The following is a 22,427-nucleotide window of genomic DNA, read 5'->3' on the forward strand; positions in this document are numbered from 1 at the left end:
TTAAACCTTATGACGAATTATTATAGCCATATAGTTTTTCAATTTTAGTTTTATCGGACTCAATAATCATTATGACAAATCATACCATCATTTCTCTCTACTACGAACGTTTTGATGGACTAATTTTGTATGGCAAGAAAAACAAGTATCATTCATATTGTAAAACATACACAATTTTAACATGAATTCCCAAAATTCAACTTTTTGAGCTGGGAATTAAGCGTTACCTAACCACACTAAATACCAGTACTACTATTATTTACTAGAAAATGAACTAATTATACAACAATCTGCTAATTTCAAATACAAAATAAAGTAGCAAAAACTACCAATTTCACTAGTCGCCAAAAAAACTCTCACTTGAAGTTGAAGTTCACCTGCACAAGATAACGCATCCTAATTTGCTCCACATTGTATACTATATATTCATTATACAGCAAACTGCCCTGTAATGCAAAAACCAAAGGTAATTCAGCTTGTAAGGTTATAAGGAAGAAGACATGGCGAATTATGATTCGTATAAATGTGCATATAGTATAGGTGGATCGTGACCTTGGAGCCCGATTGCTCTTTTGGTTTTCCCATAGGAACGATAACACCATCTTCAAGTGTCCGTGCCTCTGAAATATCTGGGGCAGTCGAGCCAACTCCTTTTGTGCTATGAAAATTTGATCAAAGATTCAAAATAAGAGAGAATGTGATTAGCTGGTAGCTTATTCCTGGTTTTGTTAGTGTTTGATTGTACTGGTGCAGTTTGGCACAAGACTGCTTGTTTGCAAAATATATAAGCTACCATAACACGGATGCAACAGTAAGTCAAGGCACTATCTATCTACATATCATACGAACATACCTAAGTTTTCCAGGTGGCAACTGGTCAGCATTAAAGTTAGCCCATTGCAGCTCAGCCATGTCGCCTAATGCAACCTGGAAGTAATACGTGCCATAAGAAGCAGACACATTTTAAATCCTATATTCATAAATAATGTGTTGCTGAGAGGTATAAAGGAGGAGATCATAAGCAGTATTCTACCTGCATCGAAAAAATAGAGAAAAAGCATTAATGCAGAGACACAAGCATAGTAAGGTAAATTACCTCGCACAGAAGCAGCACGCCAGTAGAAGCAGCTTTACTTGAACAGCAGTAACTAGCACTTTTTGAGAACATGTCTGCAAAGTAGACGCCTTTTCCAAACATGTAACCAGTGGACGGCGCTTCTGGTGGAGCAATGCGCAAACCTGGCATATTTATTTCAGGTGAGATATCTAAATACATGTTGCTTGAGTATCCCCATCCTGAAAATTAATGATAATGAAAATAAATAACCTTGTGACAAAATCCCCATCCAGTTTGTGAGACGTGATCCATGCCACAGAAGCATTCTGTTTTTTGTCGATGTAAACTGCCAATCATAATATGGAAGTGCTGGTCATTATTGAATAACAAATAATTTGAAGACAATAAATATTCCACCGAAAAATGCAAGGCTCGCCTTTTCAAATTGTTTGGATTCGCCCTCTCTTGACACCTTAAATATTTGAATGATATTGACATCATAACTTGAATGTGTCTTTGCATGAGTGTTCTTTGTGTATCTCTCAATCTGATACATAAAAATAGTTCATGATTTGGTTTAACAAAGGGAGAGCTAGGCAAAAATTTAAATCTGGATTCTGGAAAGATTGCATGTCAATGTCAATAAGTTTTTCAGAACTATTAAAACTGAAACCAGCACCCGAAACAAAAGAGGCCAAGTTACCATGGAATGCTCCTCGGAGTGAACTTCAAGGGGCAAGAGTTCACAATGGAGCCGCTTATACTGAGAATACAGAGGGTCCTAAAAGCCAAAAGCTAGCAAATGATCAAAAGATTTAAACCATAATGCAGGATATGTACACTGCATGAAACAGGTTTAGTTCTATGAACCTCTCAATAAAAATTAAGAGAACGACATATACTATTAGTGTGAGGTAGAAAAACCAAAAGCCAGTAAATTCTGAATCAGATAATCACACAATCAAATAAACAAACAAGTGATTTATGATCAGCCAGGGAAATAAAATAATATAACAGTAAAATCAGATATGGTCTAGGCACTAATAACAACATTACAATCTCATTCTTAAGTGCAATGACAAGAAGCCGAGATTGACATATACTGTTAACGTGAGGTAAAAAAGAAGCCAATTCAAGAAAATTACAGAGAAACTAGAATAACAGATATACATGATATACCTCCATATCAGTACCATCCTCAATTAACTTCATTGCAACCTCAATTTCACCAAGTGCTTCAACCTATTTTATCAGAAGGAAACAGTTTTCTTAAATTGCAACTCAAATTTGAGAGTCTAAATTCCGTTCTAGTTTCACTAACATAGTACACTACTGCATTGTATTTCCAGGCTCACCAGGCCATATAGTTAGTAAACTGAATCTCAAAACTTATGAGGGATATACAAGAAAAAGAATCACCATTTGTAATTTCATCTTTAGCTTTTGAGGGGTATCAATGATGAACAGACCTGTCATCATATTAATATACAGCCAGAATGTAATTTAGAATCAAATATCAGAAAGTTTCAATGAAAGAAGAAATAAATATAAGAAATTTTCCAGATTAGTAAAATCAAGTCAGTCAGCAAAGCCTTGAAGTGGGTTTCTTGAACAGTCGAAGAAACTTACTTGTTTTTTTGAAACCAAAGTCATGAGGAATTACAGTATAGAATTCCCTGCAAGTGATAGAATATAAATTAATGTGAAATCAAAGCTTGCTCCAAATCAAGCCTTTCAACAAACATGCAGTTACCAAATTGCATCCATCATGCAACCCTCATACAAATCATAAACTCAATTCCATCAGACAGCAGATATAGTACCCGCTCAATTGCTCAAGTGACTTCCTATCAGCCTGACCAATCACATCAGCAATCCTTTTCAGAACACCATAACCCTGCATTGATAAAATGAAGACAAAAGGAAAAATGTTACCCAATAGTTGATAAAGAGGTCTTATATATCTCTACTTATGTTATCTCATTAATAATATCTGAGTAGGGCAAGACAAAGAGCTCAGACAAAAGAAAATTGAGTATCCATTGTAGATTAAGCTAACTAGTTGAGGTCTAGCAGAACTTTCAAAGTCCCAAGCAATGCTGGAAAAGGATGACAATATACAAAATTCAAATGCTGCCTATTTAGAAGAAGGCAGACTAGAAGCCCAAAAGAAACAATCAACCAAGAATGAGCGACCTCCAATAGCTTCACTCACTTTATTGCTAGAACATATTGTGTGACTTTGCTTGCTTAATTGCTTAGTTACAGCATGTCTATAAGTTTCAATTCATAAACTATGCGAACTAGAGTACACATTTCTGAGAAATAGATATATCTCACCTTTGAAATGGTTGCCTCGCTCAATTTTCCCAATGGTAGTTTTTCAGCATTGTAACCTATTACCGCATAAAATAATAAATTTATGTAATTTCCGGAAATGCTAAAACACATTTTCACCAGAAATTTATGTAATCTCTGCAACCTTTACTATTCCACGACCAAACACATTTTCACCAGAAATATCCAATAAAAGCTTTTGAGGAAGAGAACATTAATAGCTTCTAACTCAACAGCATAACCTTTGGTGAGTATGTCAGAACAAATTAAAGCATAATAACAAGAGCACATCACTACAGTACAATCAAGTAAACATGGGAAAAATGACTCAGAGAAAAAGATAAAGCCTGAGGAAGCATAAAAGATGCATCATTTGCCATAATAAAGTAAATTATATATTAACACCAACCAAACAAACTAACCTATCTCCATCATTTGTTGCTGCATCATGCTCATATTGCAAATAAGTGAGATGAACTTGGCAATTCGAGGTTCCACCTTTGATTCTTCAGGCCTCAGCGTCCTTATAGGTGCTTTTTCTGTTTGAGCCTAAAAATAATCTCTCAATTATTTAGCTGCCCAATTCTTGTAAACAATTCAACTGCTACATGCATAACAAATGGGAAAATGTGTTTCACCTTTTGTGTAGCTAAAATATTTATGTACATTATCTGCTTTTGTGTAAATAAATTACGACTCAGGTTGATCCATTATTTCATGCAATGCATAGTATAAGTCCATATATTATGAAGATACCAATTCCTCAAAACAAAAGGCAAAAACAGAAAATTTGAATCAAACAACTCACTGGTGGTTCATTTCTTGATTCACTGTAGTCCATTTCCAACCAAGTATAGCTGCGTGGATGACTAACAAAATTTATCCTATCACACCAACAATTACGCGTCTTGTCATAGAATTTTTTCTCAAACTCAGTGATAGCGGATTGCCGTGAGGTGTAGGGCCCATTCAACTTGGTTTGACCTTTCACCCCTACTCTTCCCCATCTGAAATATACCATGAATCTGCCACTGTCATCCGATTCTGCAATTGAGAGTTCATGACAATATAAGCAAAATAGTTTGAAACATGTATATTTTAATCAATAAAATTGACTGTATGCATCAATGCATTTGTTGATTCTAAATTACACATAATTAGATGTTTATCCAATTAACTACTTCAGTTTTAGGTGAATGAACTCAACTACTGAATGATAGGAGTTCAGGCGTACCTAGAACTTGGATGACAAAGAATTTATTATTATTCTGCCCAAGATTTGTCTGATTCAACATGGCATCATAAATTTCATCACCCTGCATGAGAAAACAAAAGGTGAATACCGAATAAAACACTACTTGTCTTTTTCTTTGTTTGCTGAAAACACCATTGAAATGACTTACTACTTGAAGGACATGATACTGAGCCTTAATATTGTCAGGCAAGCATTTGTCCATAACAGCAGAACCTTTCTTCACAGTTGTGACAATTTTCTCCTCCTTGGCTTCCTCTTTCACTGATGGATACACCAAATAATAGCAGAAGCAAGTTTCAGGTTTGTCGCAAATGTGGCTTGAGTGATATGAGATGGTAGTAGAAGGCCAATAATACCCATTGAGAGTATGTTCTACATTAATTCTTGTACAGAACGTATTTAACGCATATTTACATAGAACAGCTACATGTGTAACGAAATTCACTAGTTGCTGATGAATATGTTTCAAGTTTGATCAGCCTACCTAAAATTGACAGTGGCATTGTGCAAAAATAATTTTTCCAAATAAAAACAAAATGATTTGTACCTAGATCATTGTCACGTTCCACATTGTCATTGTGAGTGCAAAGCCTGTCTAGAAGCTCTTTCTTCGTGCCACTAGCAGAAATTCCTCTTTTGGCAGCCTCCTCTCGAAGCTGTTTTATATTCATTTTTTGCAGCTCATCAATGACGTTGGCATCTTGTGGTCCATTTGAGTCCACATTCTCCTCCTTGTTTTCCTCATCCACTGCAGAAAAGATCCCATAAAAATCAAAATTAATTTTTAAAAATGTCAACCAATGATGACTGCATCGAAGTAACTACTACATGCGATACCACATACACCTCCATAAACTAAGGTTAGAGTAGCTTCATACATGGCTAAGTTTTTCCATTTCCATCATACAGGTTAGGATAACCTACATCCAAATGCTACACTAAGAACTAATCCGAAAATTATTAGAATGGCAAGGGGTGATTCAATAACCCTGAGCAGTACCACTTGCATTCTTGCTGTCGGCAGCAGAAAGCCTCTCCAGCAACTTGTGCTTAGTTCCAGCAGCCGAAATTCCTCGAGCTGAGGCCTCTTCACGTAGCTGCTTCACAGTCATGCTATGCAGGTCATCAATGACCTTCACTTTTGGTGGTGCACTGGAGTCCACATTATCCTCCCCATTGTCCTCCTCCACTGCAAAAGGATCATATTAAAATGGAAATTAGTTTTCAATATTGTCAAATTTATTTTCAAGCAATGGCACATACACGCTGACTACATCAAAATAACTGCTACATGTTATAGCTGCATCTCTGGCTGGTGGTGTACTGCATACATCACCATAAACTAAGGTTGAATAGCTGCGTCCCTGTCAAGTTGACCATTTTATACCTTATAAGTTAGGGTGGTCAAACCACACCATGCCACACTACAAACTAATCCAACATAATTAATAAAACAGTGGCAGGAGTGTCTATTACTCTGATCATTGTCACTTGCATTCTTGTCATCAGAGGCAGAAAGCCTCTCCAGCAGCTCTTGCTTAGTTCCAGCAGCAGAAATTCCTCGAGTTGAGGCCTCTTCTCGAAGTTGCTTTACAGTCATGCTACGTAGCTCATCAATGTACTTGCCCTTCTGTGGTGCACTGAAGTCCACATTCTCTTCCTCGCTTTCCTCATCCACTGCAAAAAAATCCAATAAAAATCGAATTAATTTTTCAATATAGTTGAATTTACTTTCAAGCATTGACACGTACATGCTGAGTGCAGCAAAAGTAACGACTACTACATGTGAGAGCTGCATCTCTTCCTAGTATTGTACCACACAACAAACAAAGCCACATGTAACAATGCAGGTTTTATTCAATTACCTTGAGAATCACCACTTGCATTTTTGTCGTCAGCGGCAGAAAGCCTCTCGAGCAGCACTTGCTTAGTTCCAGCAGCAGAAACTCCTCGATTCGAGGCCTCTTCGCGAAGCTGCTTGACAGTCATACTAAGCAGCTCATCAATGGCCTTCCGCTTCCCCGGCGCTTCCGAATCAGCATCATTGGCTTCACCATCCCTCTGCCTTTTCCGACTTTTTGCGTCCTCCGGTTTATCTCTCTCGTCTCTAATTGCAGCTTCGAGTCTCCGAGCCTCCAATTCCAAAAGGCAATTAGAAAATACTAGTACTAGTTTCAGAGTAAAATCATCGCTTATAAAATCCTAATTGAAGAAGAAAAAAGAAAGCTAAACATCAATTGGAATTACCAGCGTAGATTTTACTCCAGCAGTGCTAAGGCCGCGCTTGGCCAGCTCGTCGCGGAGTTCGTCCACTGTGAGATCCTTGGTTGCCATTGTTTTGTTAGAGAGAGAATTTGCGGAGTGAGAAGTTGGAGGGCTTTTTAAATTGGAGGTAATTAAACTAGGCTTTTAAAATTGAGAAGCTTACTAGAGAAGGAGGTGTTGAAATGTAAGTGCGAGGCACGATTTCTTGGTGCTTCTTCATCGATTTACTTACTCCGTTGAATAAAATCATTTTCATTGCGTTTGGGTTAATTTTGTGGACTTCTTTAGGTCATCCGCAATGTTATCTCTTATCCGTCTCTTCGTCTCATCTCTTCATTATTCATAGGCCCACTGTACTTTTCAGCTCATCTCTTAACTAAAAGACAGCACCTGCATCCCTCCATCTCTTAACTATTCATTCAATTTCATTTTTTATTTTTAATTCCAACAAATTCAATTAATAAAAAACACACTTCATTATAAATAAAATAAAATTATAATTTAAATACCTAAAAAAATAAAAAAGACATAATTAAAAAACTAGAAATTACAAATTGCACACTTAAACTCAGATAAAAAAAATGGAGGCAAAAAAGCAGAAGAAGGAGTTCTCTAGTGACGATCATCTAACGGTTGCCAAATTTTGTCCAAATGTGATCCATTAGATCCTGGAGTTGGGCGTGGGTGGTAGAATTACATGTCCTTGCCCGAATAGACAACCGCTCTTGCAAAGACGGATGCACTCCCGTTCGAGGCGGACTACTTGCGGTTGAGCTTCCCGGGGTTTCAGGGTCGAACCAATTTCCCGCCTCAGGTCCTTCGTCGGCGACAATCATGTTGTGCAAGATTATGCACGTATACATGATGTCTCGAGCCGGGGCTTTGATAATGTTCCATCGAGCTTGGAGAACCCCGAACGCTCTCTCCACATCCTTGCGAGCAGACTCTTGCTTCTGCGCAAAAAGAGACTGCTTTTCGTCCGCAGGCCTGTTGAACGTCTTCACGAAGGTTGGCCACTTCGGATAGATGTCGACGGCAAGATAGTACCCCATTTTATACTGGCGATTGTTAGCGATGAAGTTGATGGCCGGCGCTTTACCATTCAGAACTTCAACGAAGAGGTCGGAGTTGTTGAGCACGTTGACGTCGTTGTTCGAGCCGGGGACCCCGAAATACGCATGTCAAATCCATAGCCGGTAGTCGGCAACGGCCTCGAGTATAACGGTGGGGTGGGTGTCTTTGTGGCTGCTTGTGTATGACCCCCTCAACGCCACAGGGCAATTCTTCCATTGCCAATGCATGCAATCGACACTCCCGAGCATCCCGGAGAATCCGTGCACTTGTTCGTGAAGACGGAGCAGAAACTGACAATCTGCGGTGGTTGGCTTCTTCAGAAATTCGGCGGTGAAGGCTGCCCGGACGCCTTTGCAGAAGTTCAACAAACAAAGTCTCCCAGTGGATTCTCCGACGTGCAGGTATTCGTCGAACGCATCCGCCGTTTGTCCAGTAGCAAGCTGACGGATCGCCGCATTACATTTCTGGAGCGTCGTGTGGCTAGGACGGCCAACAGCGTCGAACCCTTCTCTGAAGAACTCTTCCTGTGCCGCCAATGTACTCGCGATATGCAAAAATAGCGCGCATGACATACGGAAACAGCGACGGAAGTAGATATCTCCCCACACCGGGTTCGGACTGAAGTAATCACGTTCCAACCTTGCGGCGACTTCCTCCCGGTTACGATGGATGTATGTCTGGCGTCGCCTAGGAGGCGCGGCGGCTTCCTCCTCCCTACGTCGATCTTCTTCTAGCGATTCTTCCATTATTCGACGCATTTGCTCAAATGGATCCATAATTGGTTAAATTTGGGAGAAGAAAAAAATAAAGGAATGATTTTAAAGAAGTGATTGGAGAGGAAAGAAAGAGGGATGAGAGAATAGATGTGCGTTTGTGTGTAAAATGGAGAATGGAGAAGAGTACATATAGAATATAAAAAAATTAAAAAATAAAAAATATGACCGTTGAACGGTCATATTACCGCTTTTTTTTAATTTTTTTTTCGAAGAATCTGATTTAAAAAAAAATTGAATTATGACGTCATAAATCCGACGCCCACTCGCGGATCGGCGAGTGGGCGTCACGCCAGCCGCCTGCGCGCGCCACGTGGCGCCGGGCGCGTATCTCGCCAGCTCGAGGCCGGCCTCGCCGGGACGCGTCGGGCGTCGAGACATCTCGTCTCGTCGAGACGAGACGGGAGCCGCATCGGCAGCGTTGCCGATGCTCTTAACTTCTAGAAAAAAATTATTCTCATAATTTCCTATATTTATATAAAAGTTTATTTGATGACAGAATTATTAATTTAATACTTTCACTATTTCATGGAATCATATTTGATTTAGACACAAGTTTTAAGAAATATAAAAAAAAAGGTTGAATAAGTTAGTGGAACATGAGTCACATTTATATAGTAGTATATTATTAGCTTAATGTATATTTTTTTAAAAAATTAGTGAGGAGTAGAGTGCGACTGGGGCTCGTGTGTGGAAGCTCGGTTTTTTTTAATTATGTAATTTTTTTTAATGTACTTTTTTTTAAAAATGAAATTAATGAATTTTTCCATATATGTGTCGTAAATTTAATTCCGTATTTTGTGTTTAATTCCGTAAATTTAGTTGTTTTTTTAATAGTGCTGATGATGTGGCTAGCCTATTGCTTGTCCAGTTGCTGATAAATTTAATTCCGTAAATTAATATGTCTCGTAAATTTAATTCCGTAAATGTAGTTGTTTTTTAATTATTTTTATTGCGGCTAGCCTGTGGCTAGCCTTAGGCTAGCCTATTTGCTTAAAATGATGATGTGGCAGGTGGAATTTTAGTGTTGATGACGTGGCAGGGAGAGAGAGCGGCTAGCCTGTGGCTGGCGTAAAGCCATTGTGGATGCTCTTACATATCACTAACTCACTTCACTCACATTAAAGCATCCACATTCATGCTCTTGCCAAAGAGCATGGAAGTGGGCCCGGATCCACTTTTATTCATTTTTTACTCTCTGCTCTTTCCCAAAAGCACAATACCCACATCCATACTCTTCTGTAAGGACATGCTCAAGGGTCCCACCATTCTATTATTCAATTTAAATAAAAATATTTCCACAATATTAAAATGCATTAAAAATACCCGGAATACTATTACAAATTATAAAAAAAAATTAAAATTACATAATTAAAATGCTAAAAATTAAAAGTTACATAATTAAAATCATAAAAATTAAAAATTACATAATTAAAATCCTAAAAATTGAGATTGAGAGAGTTGTTTGGTATAATGTCATTTTTTTGTGTTTGAAATGAGAGTATTTATAGATGAAAGTATGAATTTTGGTGTAAAAATAATGAAAAAATAAATAAAAAGTGTGAAAAAAACTGATATAATTTATTAGGAAGTGGGAAAATATTTTTTTTATTAAATCCGTTTTTTTCAAATTTTTTTGAATTTTTAAAAATAATAATAATAAATGATAAACCAACGGCCAATCAGAGCATGTCACGTCGGCAGCTCATGCTTATACCGTTGGCACGGACGTGCTCTATGCATATGACGGGGCCGTGCCAACAGCAAGAGCACATCGGCGGACAGCAGGGTGCCGTGCCGTCGGCACGGACGACGTCCTTCCACAAGAGCACCGTTGTGGATGCTCTTATATTATAAAACTAATTTTTCAAACTCACTATTCATTATCTTTCTTAAAATCCATGCACTCATATTGTGGGCGAATGAAGTATAATAAAATGCAAGTGAAATAAGTTGGTGGAAAGTGTGTCCTACCCACCATTTATAGTAAAAATGAAATAAAAGAAAATTACGAAATAGAACTTTTAGAGCATCTCCAATGGCTTTAGGCCAGCCACTCTCTCTCCCTGCCACGTCATCAGCACTAAAATTCCACCTGCTACATCATCATTTTAAGCAAATAGGCTAGCTGCAATAAAAATAATTCAAAAACAACTAAATTTACGGAATTAAATTTACGATAAATTACAAAATTAAATTTACGAGACATATTAATTTCATATAAAAAAAAGTACATTCATTAAAAAAAATTACATAATAAAGAAAAAAAATATCGCCGAACAGTCTTCCGTGCCCACAACTCTTCAATTAAATCCTTTTGGAGTTGAATATGGGCATTCACTTGGCGCGTGTCGGCATGTGCCTGGAGGCGACTAGCTTCATCGTGAGGTACCCCCCTTCGTACGTTGGGGGTGGGCACGCCGTGGCTTGGACCGGCTGCATCAGTATCGTCATTGGCCCAATTAGTCAGTTGTACGCCTTCGTCTTCGACGATCATGTTGTGCAAGATAATGCATGCGTACATTATATCAACAATGCAGCCGATATCCCACAAACGCGTTGGACCCTTAATTGCCGCCCATCGAGACTGGAGCACACCAAATGCGCGCTCCACGTCCTTGCGCGCCGACTCCTGCCGTTCTGCAAAGTAGGCCTTCCTGTCCTCATTTGCGTGCCTGATCGTCTTCACAAAGACGGACCACTTAGGGTATATCCCATCCGCCAAGTAGTAGCCCATATCATACCGGTTGCCGTCGGCATGCGATCACCTAATTTCTCGCCGAAAGTGCGCTGGTGATACGCTCGGATTTTGCACCGTTTTAAGGCCATTATTTGGTCCGTTTTTTTATGTCAAAGTCACTCTACACGTCCATTATTTGCATATTTTGTCTATTTTGGTATTTTGACGTGTTTTGTGAGAAATGTGCATAATTGAGCCAAAAAAGGGAGCCAAAACGCCAAGTTTGGGAATCTGGAGTCAGACGGCGACTGGCGACCGCGCGGATGTGTGCGGCGACCGCCGGCGGCGGGCAGATCAATGCAGCGGTCCGCCTCGGAAAAATGTGCTTGGAAGAGAAGTCTCGTCCGGCGACCGCCGGAAGATGTGCGGTGGTCCGCCGCCGAGGGAACTCTCTGGACTCCAACGCGGCGACCGCCGGAGAAAGGCGGCGAATTCGAGAAGCCCTAGATTTACGCCCAGTTTTACCATATTTTGGAGATTTTTTCCTTCTACAACAAGGCATGGCTTTTCCCTATAAATAAGGCCTCAAGCTTCATCAAAAAGAGAGAACTTCTACTTGCAAAATAATTCATAGAGATCAAGACCTAGAGTACTTCATTGGTGCAAGGAGTTGGAGAAGGATTTCAAGAACATCAAGAACGACAAGGATTCAACCCACGGGTTTTATTTGCTTTAATTTTATGTTCAAATTGTCTTCCCTTCAATCTATGTTTTTAGCTTATTCACTTATGTGTAACTAAACTCATAGGATTCTAGGGATGTGTTAGTAACGAATTTGGTTATACAAATTCCTTTTTCTATCTAATATCCATTTTGTTTTTACTTTGTTTCTTCCCTAAGTAGTTTTGATGCTGCATAATTGAGTGACACAATCGTGTATGATTTAATATAACTTGCTTCATAATTGTGACAGGTTCTAGCGAGTTAGATTCACTTAGTAGACACTACAGTTAGCTTCCCTTAAAACGGCACTGTTAATTGAGAGTGAGGACTTTTCAAGGGTCTTAGGAGCTTTTTGGAGTTACGTGTTAGGATTGACAACCCTAATCTTGTCAACATTTGTATCGCATGAGCATAAGCTAGGTGACTCGTCCTTTCAAAGTATAAACTGTGCTAGGGGATTTATCCCTGGAATTTTGTATAACCATAACTGTGAACACACATCCCCGTGATTCCCTTATCTCTATCGTCTTTCTCTGTGTTTTATTCGCTTTTTAGTTGGTCTATGCTTTCTATTGTTTTTAGTTTTTCAAAAGTTTTCAAAACTCAATTGTTTTTCCAGATAGTATTTGAGTCTTAGTAGAGGATAGACACTTTGTGTTCGTCTTCCCCGTGTTCGATATCCGGTACTAACCTTTAGTTATACTATATATACTCTGTATACTTGCAGGTTTATTTAGTGCTAATAAAAAGTGCATTAGCTGGCCGGTTGCAATAGTTCGGCTAGCCGATTGGCTAGCACCGCGAATCGGCTAGCCCGTGGACTAGCCGCTATTGGAGATGCTCTTATCGTGGAACCGATGGAGTATGGTTGATGCATTTTGAACAAGTTAGAAATCAAAAGATTTCTATCAAAAAAATAAAAATCAAAAGATAGTTTATGTTGACTTATTAAGAGAAAAAGTACTAGTTAAGAGGAGTATTATTAATAGAAAATAAAATTCACCTTATTAAAACCATAAAAAGATAAATATAAATTTTGTTGGTAAACCAAAAATATCCGTTCAAATGTCAAATGTGTTACTCTTAATTTTATGAAATATCATCCACATTTAACTCAACGCAAATTTTAGAAAAAAGTATAAAAGAAAATTGATAGAAAAAAATAGTGGAATGTCATTTATACTACTTCCTCCGTTCTATAGTAATAGATGCGTTTCTTTTCGGCACGGAGATTAAGAAAAATTGTGTTAGGTGAGTTAAGTAAATGGAGAATAAAGTGGAAAATAAAAATGGTAGAGAGATAAAGATAGAAAAAAGTAAGAGAGAGTAAAATAGGTGTGGAAAAATGTGTTACTTTTACTAAAAATGAAAATGACTCTATTATATAGAACGTACTAAAATAATAAAATAACTCTATTAATATAGAACGGAACTATTAAATAGTGGAAAGTGGGCCCGCAAAGTAGACAATATTTAACTGATGGATTGAAATGACAGAAGTGAACAATTATATAGAAAAATGGAGGAAGTAGTATATGTATAGGAGAATTGTTTATGTGGATATTAGAAAAAAATAGTAGTAGTACTACTACTAAATAAAACGGGAGAAAAATAATTTAAAGGAATATTGCAGAAACAAATTGGGAGATCCCGCCGACCTTACTTAAAACTCCCGTCTCACTGAACTAGCCGAAGACAATCCCAAACACAGTGGCCGGATAATTGCGCCGCCGCTGAATGCTCCGGCCAATTAGGCTATAAACCTCTCACTGAATTAATCCGTAACAATGCTTCACGAATTGCTACTGGCACTCTTAGGTTACACTGGGGATCTCATAATCGATGAGAGAGAGAGGCGGGAATCACTCTGCATTAACTTATCTCCCACGGCGCCTCTCGCCGACGAGCCCACCTTCAAGCTCGCTCCCGATCTTTCGTTCATTGAACCCAGCGATAGGTATTTACTCTCTTTTTTTTGCCATGTTCATTATTTTGCTTTTACTTTTTTCGCTACTTCAGTTGAATTTAGTAAGCTTCCCCCTTCTCCTTCAATTTGCATTGAGATGTGGAAGATATTTTTGGGTGGTGTATTGTTGTGGCATTGCTGGATTATGATGATTGTTAGGAAACATATCAAGATGGTGATAACACTTGGATTTCAGTACTGTTATCTGATTGTTTTATCTTAATGATTTGGATACTTGCCTCAAGTTAGTATTAGAAATGGGCCACTCACCCCTTAAAGGGAGGGTTATCCACACTTATCATCACCAAGCCGAGTGGGACAAGATATTAGAATTTTAACACGCCCCCTCACGTGTGGGCCGGAATGACACATCGGACTTCCATCACGTGGGTAGGCAAGAGAAGAGATAAAGAGATAAACCATGCCCTGCTCCATATTAGAAATGGGCCACTCACCCCTTAAAAGGCCTCATAAGGGGGAGGGTTATCCACACTTATATAGAACAGATAGGATCATCACCAAGCCGATGTGGGGCAAGATATTAGAATTTTAACAATTAGTTTACTTTCTTTGTTTCTAATCCTCTAGAATCTTAAGATTTTGTTGTCACAGTGTGGCATTAGTGGGGGGCATGGGATAATTTGTTTTTCGTAGTAGCTTATGTGTGTTTGGATCTACATTGGTTTGATTGCGAGGGAATTCATTGAGGAAAGTCATGCTACGGTTCTTTTGCTTGACACACTGTATTTAGTTGAATTCTTCGCATTGCATGTCATATGGTGTGTATATGCATATTTGTTGAATGTGGATGGATTATGTTCATGTTGTTGACGTGGTATTTGATTCTGGGTGGCAGACAGGTAATTGAGAGGGTAATTACCTTAGGTTTCTACTACAGGGAGCTAGAACGCTTTGCTGCTAATTGTCGAAATTTGAGTTGGATCAGATCTTCAAATGAGTCTCCTTTGTCAAGAGCAACAGAGAGTTTAAAAGGGAAGAATTTGAAGCCTAGTGTATATAGGAGGGCATTAGCTAATGGAATCGTTGAGGTGTTGTCCATTTATAGGTCTGCTGTTTTACAAATTGAGCAGAAATTATTGTCAGATTCGCTGCCCATCTTGGCAACTGTGACGCAAGGACTGAATAAGGTAAGGGTTTGGTTTTAAACTATAATTATATACTACTACTAATATTTAGGTTTAGCTCTTGTTTGTTAACAGCCTGTGCATTGTCTGCATTTTGCATTTCTAACCTAAACTGGATAAAACAATTTCATCCCGTTGATGTGTGTGTGTATATATTTATATATATTTCCTTTTCAGAGATAATCGATGTAAGTCGGAAAAATGAGTCCATAAGTTCATTTCATTTTTATTGATTTTTTTTATCAATCTTTGTTTGGTATTGAAATACAAAGAGCAAAACCGTGAAGAAAAAACCGCTCCAAAATTCCATTTAGATTTGATTGAAACACTATGTTTGACTTGTATCTGTTGGATATTTGAATTTTGACAGTTCATATGACCTTCCTTTTGAAACAATAGGCTGTAACTGTAGAGATAGTTCATCCAGATTGTTCTGGTAGTATTATTCTGCTTTCCTATTTCTTTGTCTGCACTTATAGTAAACTAGCAGGGCCATCAACTCATGCATACTGCAAGCATAGTTTTAGTAATTGCATTCTAGATGGCGTAAGGTTGGTATTGTTTTACTCTAAACAAAGTTCTAATATTCTTTTCTGACATCTATGTATTGCCTTAATCTAGTTCTAACTAACTTGTAATACATTTTTTAGTTTTTTGTTTTGCTACCACCTCTTTACGAGCTCATTTTGGAGATTGAGCATGATAATATTAGTGGAGGGAGACTTCTGAACCTCTTACATAAACGATGCCATTGTGGGGTTCCTGAGCTGCAAACATGCATTCAGCGGTATGGATTATTTGTCCAGTTCTCATATGCATTTATGTTTCAATACTATATTATGTGGTTCCAAGTCACATATCCGGTAAAGGAGCTCTGTAACATTTGGGGAGTATGCCATATAATACAATATTTGTTACACCAAAAACCAAAGGGTTCCTTGAACCATATTATCATAGCTCAGGAAGTCCGTGGTATTGTTTCAAAATCGATTGCTGTAGCTCTTGGCTGCATAAAGTTCAACCATTTTTTATGTCTAACAAGGTTGGGATCAGTAATGTAGTTTAAGATTCATCTATAGAAAATATCTCAATTCTCTCGCAATGAAGAATTAGCTCGTAATACTTTAGTTGGATAAGGAGTGGATTCTATTCAAAATCTATAATAGATTAGAATGGGTTATCATGGTCACCATGGAAAATTGCAAAGTTCTCTTAAGTTTGGATATTGGATATACATATCAAAACCCTGAAAACATGGTTTATACTGGTTAAATTTTTGTCTTTATTTGGATTATGAAAGCTTGAAGTTGAGATCCTTTGCATGCATGCATTGCATAATTTTCAATTTTATGAAACAACTTACTTTCAAGCAGGCTTCTGTGGCATGGGCATCAGGTAATGTACAATCAACTTATATCATGGATGGTTTATGGGATCCTTCATGACCAGTATGGAGAATTTTTCATCAGTAGGTATGGGCTTTGTGTATTTCCTTTTCACTTGTCACAATAGCTTTATAAATCTATGTTAAGGTAATTTTATCTTGTCCAGGCAAGAGGATGTGGATTCTGAACACAACTTGCCAGCAGATACAATTGAGAAATTGGCTCGCTTGTCAACTAACGATGTAACTGATTGGCATATAGGCTTTCATATATCTCTGGTACATGGATCTTGGTTCTGGTCTCAGTTATGCTAGCTCCTGGGTTTTGTATATCAATTGTGTAAACATAAAGAAGATGTTGAAGTGTTTGCATTACTTATGTTGTTCGAATGAGATGGTTTCTCCTTTTTCAGCAACAAATCTTTATACAGATCCCTCCCCCTCCAAAAAAGGAATAAAAGATAAGTAAATAACCATGTAACAACACCCAGGGGAGGAAGTTAAAGATAGAGAGAAAATATTGACACTTATATATTTTCGAATTTCATTTCAGGACATGCTTCCTGAGTACATCCCAATGCACATTGCTGAATCTATACTGTTTGCTGGAAAAGCCATCAGAGTTCTACAAAATCCAAGTCCAATTGTCCAATCCCAGGGCCAGCACATACAAAAAGGATCACAAAGGATTCAAGGATCGATAGGAAGGCTTCATCTACTGAAGGATTCCTCTCTCCAAACTATATTGGCCGGAGTCGAGTTAGTTCCACAATCTGAGGCTGACAAAATCGAGGCCATGCTTCAAAATTTGAAGGTCTAATTCCTTTTGCACATTATATCCTAAATGGTTTGTTACATTTGTTGGTGAGGCTTGCTGATTATTGTTAGCATTTCATACTTTTCTACTTCATACTTTCTACTATTTCCATGTCCCAGGTATTTGTACTCATGCTATTATGAATTTATGTATATTGCATAGTTATCAAACACTACTCTATTTTCTTCTAACATTTGTTATTTGGTCTGTAATGTGAAGGAGTCATCTGAGTTCCATAAGAGATCATTTGAGACTGCGGTCGACTCAATTAAAGCAATTGCAGCAAATCATCTTTGGCAGGTGTTGATTGCGTAAACTCAGTGTTTTTTAATTTGGAAATCAAATTAAATTAGTTGTTTTGGTCGTATCTGCAGCTTGTTGTTGTGCGTGCTGACCTTAATGGCCACTTGAAAGCTCTCAAAGATTATTTCCTTTTAGCAAAAGGGGATTTTTTCCAGGTATAGAATGTTTTTTTTCCTGTTGCAAGCATTTTTATCGGGAATATAAGCCAATCTTGCTTCATTTATATCCGTCAAATTCTTCCCACATTCTTTTCTTGAGCTGATCTTTTTGTGAAGTTGCAAGAACTCCTAAAACGTTAGCATTCTAAAGATATTAGCATCAATTACGGTGAGGAATTTTGTTTTTGTTAAGACATCCTTCCATAATTGGGACTTCAAGCACAGATTCTTATTTAAGCTGTAGCAGAATGTTGCTCTCTTCAACCTTTGTATTAGTACATTGAATGGTGATATTCTTATTAGAGTTTTCTTGAGGAGAGTCGGGTGCTGATGCGCTTACCACCTCGTCAATCAACTGCTGAAGCTGATCTCATGGTTCCTTTTCAACTGGTAAGTGCTTGCTCTATAGCGAAAATATTATTGCTCAATTTATCCTATTTCATGGCACTTTTTACTTCTTGTCCTGTGCCTCTAGGAACCTGGGATGCACCAGATTCCCATTGAGCCATCTGCAACTCAAGGTTGTTTGCCGGCATGAATTTAAAAGAAATGTCAAGATAGATTATTGTGATAGGTCATTAGTTCTTGTTTGCCTATAAAGTAAGACTCATAGCATCATCCCACCGTGTGCCTGCATTTGTCAGTGTCTAGAGCCAGAGCCACTCAGTTTAGTCTACCCAAACTTTGCTCCCCCCCCCCTCCCCAGCCTGAATTTTAAGCTGTTTTTCTTTTTAATACTGTACTGAACTTGGATAGTCACTGGTGTAGGCTGCATTAAAGACTATTGCAGAAGAGGACAAATATTTCTCTAGAGTGTCTTTACGGTATGGACTATTTAGTTTATAATGCTTAAACTAATTTGTGACTCTTTAAAAAAAATTCCTCAATTCCTTCGGTGACTTTCAGAGTGCCAGGAATCACATTGAAATCCTCTCATATTGAGTTGCCAAAAGCAAAACCATATTTTGATGGAGACTCAAGTATCCCGTCAGATGCTTCTGCAGAGATGTCAATTGATGGCTGGGATGGCATTGCCCTTGAATACTCAGTTGACTGGCCTTTACAGTTGTTCTTCACTCAGGAAGTGCTTTCAAAGTAAGCTTCATCAGCTTAAAGAATGCTCCTTTATTTCCAAACCGAGCTGAAGTAGATAAAATAATTACTTGATCAACTATCTTTATAGTTGATTTGTAGCACTAGCATCCTTATAGATGAATGAGAAACTTCATCTGTGTAAACCACATGGTTTTGAACAGGTATCTTAGGATCTTTCAGTACTTGCTCCGTCTAAAGCGAACCCAGATGGAATTGGAGAAGTCGTGGGCTTCTGCAATGCATCAAGATCATTGTGATTTTGCCAAACATCATGCTGGAGGTAAAACCAATTCTATATCCCAACAGAAGCGGCAGCGCTTTAGACCAATGTGGCGTGTCAGAGAACATATGGCCTTCCTGATCAGAAATCTTCAGTTTTACATACAGGTGATATACCAGAAGATATATGCTATGTGTTTGCTTGTTGTTGTTCATTTGAGTTTTGCTGAAATCAGAACTAATACATTATACATAGGACTATAGGAGAATAAATAATACTACTTCCATCCCACGTTACTTGAGTTGACTATTTTGGGCACAGGATTTAAAAAGTGGTGCTTAATAGTTAAGTTGAGAGAGAAGAGAGTGTAACTAGGAGAGAGAAAGAGTGCAACTAGTATTTAAAAAAGTGGTGTTGTTTTTTGCCATATAAGGAATTGACTCAAGTAACGTGAGACATCCCGAAATGGAATACGACTCAGCGGAGGGAGTATCAGGCAAACTGAACTCCAGTGCATACTTGGCCTTAGTGAATCTGTTGGCTCTCGGTAAATATGTTCATTCAAAGAGTTATGTGTGAATAAGTATGTGAAGTAGTTTCGTGAAGAATGTGACTGAAAAAAGGTGTTATTGTGTTGGATCAAGCCTTTCAACTATTATTAATTTCATCGCGAGTTAGTGAGATATTTAATGCAAGGGCTATAGTGTAAATTTGTATTTGGATTGGTGTAATGATTATCTGAGTATTATATATATTACTCCCTTCGACCACGAAAAATAGGACACATTGTGAATGACACGGGTTTTAATGTGGAATTGGTAAAGTAAGAGAGAAGGGAAAAAGTAAAATAGAAGTAGTGTTAGTGGAATGTGGGGTCCATATTATTAGTAAGAGAGAAAGGAAAAAAGTAAGAGAGAAGCAGTGCTAGTGGAATGTAGGGTCCATATTATTAGTAAGAGAGAAGTTGTTGAAAACTTTCCTTTTTTAAATGTGCTCTATTTTTCGTGGACAATAAAAAAATGGCAAATGTGCTCTATTTTTCATGGACCGAGGGAGTATTATATAGGACTGGTTTATGTTTTTGGATAGCTAAATTTCATATCTAGGGGATTTTTTGTGGAATATTATCATGATCCCAAGAATTACATCCTCTAAATAAGTTTTATGTCTGGAGGTGAAAACTCTTTAATGTAGATTGTGTTGCAAGCTCCCTTCATCATTTTGATGATATAAAAGTAATAAGCTACTTTTGCAGCTACAATATCTTCGCATCTTATTTTCGATGTTTTTTCATAGATGTACTAATTAAACTGCTGTGTTGCTAGGTGGATGTAATAGAGTCTCAGTGGAACGTCCTGCAAGCTCATATCCAAAATTCTCGTGATTTTACAGAACTGGTGGGCTTCCACCAAGAGTGAGTGCAGTCATTGAATAATTTTCTATCTTACTTTCTCTTCGTGTAGGCTATTTCATTTCTGGATGTTAGACATGGACGCCCTTCTAAGGTTAATGGGCTTGAAATATGACTCTGGTGTTCGCATATTTTAGAGGTGGCTGGTCATGGAATGTTGGATCTATTTTTGTGTGGGTTAGTTGCAAAAATATGCACAAACTTTGCAACAATATGCAATTGAAGTTTTGATTTGTAGTTTCATCTTCAAAATTCTTAAATATGACGCGGGGAAAAAGTTGTGCCATCAAATTCTCACCCAAAACTTATAACTGCCCCTCTGATGACTTGTTGAGCTCACACATCTCAACATGTGTATCATTTTGCAATGTGGAAAGTTTGAGCATAATTTTTCTCTTAAAAATGTTCTAGTTAAGTACAGAGTAGTATATGTTTTCTTTTGCAAGTAAACTTTTTTTTTTGTAGTACGCAAGATTTTTCATGACCAAACTTATGTCTTCTAGGTATTTATCTGCCCTAATTTCACAGTCTTTCTTGGACATTGGTTCTGTGTCTCGTATTCTGGATGGCATAATGAAACTGTGCGTCCAGTTTTGCTGGAAGATTGAAAACCAAGAGAATAAAGAAAGCCCTGCTGAACTGGAACACATAGCTGAGGTACTACAGGCAACATATGACTTGCTAGTCTATTGGACATTGCATGAATAAGTTGGACAGTGTATATATATATATTGAAATATACTTTTCTTCTTCTTTTTTAATGGTCATTCTTCTGCTTGATTAATACAGGAATTTAGTAAGAAGTCAAATTCATTGTACACTATACTCCGTAGTAGCAGGATAGCTGGGAGTCAGCGAGCACCATTTCTTAGGCGCTTTCTTTTGCGACTCAACTTCAATTCCTTCTTTGAGGTAAAATTTGGGAAGAATGGTTGGCTTAAGTTCTTAAATCCACCAAGTTTAAGACGACATATCATAATATGTGTTTGTTTGCATTGGCAGACTACTGCTAGAGGGGTACTGAACGTTGTAAGACCTCGTCCATCACTTGCATCAGGAATGATTTAGGCTCCTCCATTACTTGCAACCAAATCCTTTTACATGCAAAACTAAGATTTGTATGATACTTGTGGTGTACTTTGTACAGTAAAATTCATAGCAACAATATGTTGTAATGGATAAGCTTCTCCCTCAGGATTCGTTGGGAATTAGTTTGATTGCTTTAAGGCAATCTGTGGTCGATGAATCTTCTATAATCTCGCGACTGAAAGCTACTCGCCCGATCTGGTTCTTGTCGTTCAGATCCCATATCTCTTCATTCAAGATTTGGTTTGCAAATTGAAGTCCGATAAGTGTGTGAATTAATGTTACTTAAACCTATATCTGTAAATTCGAGATATCTTATTGCATTTCTGACTATTAATAGCAGTTAGAGCCGTAGACTTGGTTGTCCCCTGGCTTCCTTATTTCTATGTATTAGTGTGTTAGTATAGTTGTGTTGCAATTTTTGTGATATGTTGTACGTAGGTGATGTCTCCTTCACCTTGTAGAACCAGATTACTGACGCCAACAGGTTCCATGTTTGATTAATTTTTTTGAAGTGCAAGTGAATTCGTACTATCTGAATGTATTGCATCTAATGAATTTAAACATTGGTTTTAGTTATATAGAATCTAGGAGGAATTGGATCGTATCATATACAGTATACACCACACCAGGAGTATCATTTGAGATTACATCTTGCTAATATGTCTTGTGTAGTTG

General features: G+C 37.8%; 2 protein-coding genes across 5 annotated transcripts; one reads left to right on the top strand and one right to left on the bottom strand.

The window, feature by feature from the left end:
- Window positions 1-174: 174 nt before the first annotated feature.
- PARP2 (poly(ADP-ribose) polymerase) lies at window positions 175-7,103 on the bottom strand. 3 transcript variants are annotated; one of them, XM_048110146.2, is made up of 21 exons: window positions 6,897-7,103; window positions 6,515-6,782; window positions 6,126-6,326; window positions 5,650-5,838; window positions 5,197-5,397; window positions 4,798-4,910; window positions 4,629-4,710; window positions 4,203-4,438; window positions 3,817-3,943; window positions 3,398-3,453; window positions 2,881-2,954; window positions 2,687-2,733; window positions 2,477-2,526; window positions 2,237-2,299; window positions 1,761-1,838; window positions 1,494-1,604; window positions 1,328-1,403; window positions 1,097-1,239; window positions 854-927; window positions 553-658; window positions 175-446 (listed from the first exon to the last, which is right to left on the bottom strand). In XM_048110146.2, the coding sequence occupies exons 1-21, from the start codon at window positions 6,981-6,983 to the stop codon at window positions 357-359; spliced, it is 2,472 nt and encodes an 823-aa protein (XP_047966103.2). In that variant the 5' UTR covers window positions 6,984-7,103; the 3' UTR covers window positions 175-356. The 3 variants fall into 3 exon arrangements, with proteins under 3 accessions (XP_047966103.2, XP_088922856.1, XP_047966104.2); XM_089066730.1 differs by lacking the exons at window positions 6,126-6,326; window positions 6,515-6,782; window positions 6,897-7,103 and adding an exon at window positions 5,913-6,013; XM_048110147.2 differs by lacking the exons at window positions 6,126-6,326; window positions 6,515-6,782; window positions 6,897-7,103 and adding an exon at window positions 5,941-5,985.
- A 6,675-nt stretch (window positions 7,104-13,778) lies between these two features.
- Window positions 13,779-22,283, top strand: GCP4 (GAMMA-TUBULIN COMPLEX PROTEIN 4). Of its 2 annotated transcripts, XM_048117255.2 has the most exons (16): window positions 13,782-14,121; window positions 14,987-15,278; window positions 15,926-16,062; window positions 16,649-16,747; window positions 16,827-16,938; window positions 17,213-17,473; window positions 17,696-17,776; window positions 17,851-17,934; window positions 18,241-18,327; window positions 18,706-18,761; window positions 18,844-19,032; window positions 19,194-19,419; window positions 20,578-20,666; window positions 21,167-21,320; window positions 21,453-21,575; window positions 21,666-22,283. In XM_048117255.2, exons 1-16 carry the CDS (start codon window positions 13,952-13,954, stop codon window positions 21,729-21,731), a joined length of 2,226 nt encoding a protein of 741 aa, XP_047973212.1. In that variant the 5' UTR covers window positions 13,782-13,951; the 3' UTR covers window positions 21,732-22,283. The 2 variants fall into 2 exon arrangements, 1 of the variants encoding a protein (XP_047973212.1); XR_007175298.2 differs by lacking the exon at window positions 21,666-22,283 and having other exon boundaries at window positions 13,779-14,121; window positions 21,192-21,320.
- Window positions 22,284-22,427: the final 144 nt, after the last annotated feature.

Source organism: Salvia hispanica, chromosome 3, assembly GCF_029641045.1.
Source record: "Salvia hispanica isolate PSC_SH4W2 chromosome 3, Shi_PSC_v1, whole genome shotgun sequence".
Lineage (NCBI taxonomy): Eukaryota > Viridiplantae > Streptophyta > Magnoliopsida > Lamiales > Lamiaceae > Salvia > Salvia hispanica.

What these genes read in the sequence shown, in the direction of transcription:
- GCP4 (XM_048117255.2), top strand. Translation starts at nt 13,952, where the DNA reads ATGCTTCACGAATTGCTACTGGCACTCTTAGGTTACACTGGGGATCTC. An exon ending in CCATGCTTCAAAATTTGAAG is followed by an intron (nt 17,474 to 17,695) that starts GTCTAATTCCTT and finishes TGTAATGTGAAG; the next exon opens with GAGTCATCTGAGTTCCATAA. An exon ending in AACTGGAACACATAGCTGAG is followed by an intron (nt 21,321 to 21,452) that starts GTACTACAGGCA and finishes TGATTAATACAG; the next exon opens with GAATTTAGTAAGAAGTCAAA.
- PARP2 (XM_048110146.2), bottom strand. Translation starts at nt 6,983, where the DNA reads ATGGCAACCAAGGATCTCACAGTGGACGAACTCCGCGACGAGCTGGCC. An exon ending in TAAAGATGAAATTACAAATG is followed by an intron (nt 2,300 to 2,476) that starts GTGATTCTTTTT and finishes CTGATAAAATAG; the next exon opens with GTTGAAGCACTTGGTGAAAT. An exon ending in ACTCCGAGGAGCATTCCATG is followed by an intron (nt 1,605 to 1,760) that starts GTAACTTGGCCT and finishes TTTATGTATCAG; the next exon opens with ATTGAGAGATACACAAAGAA.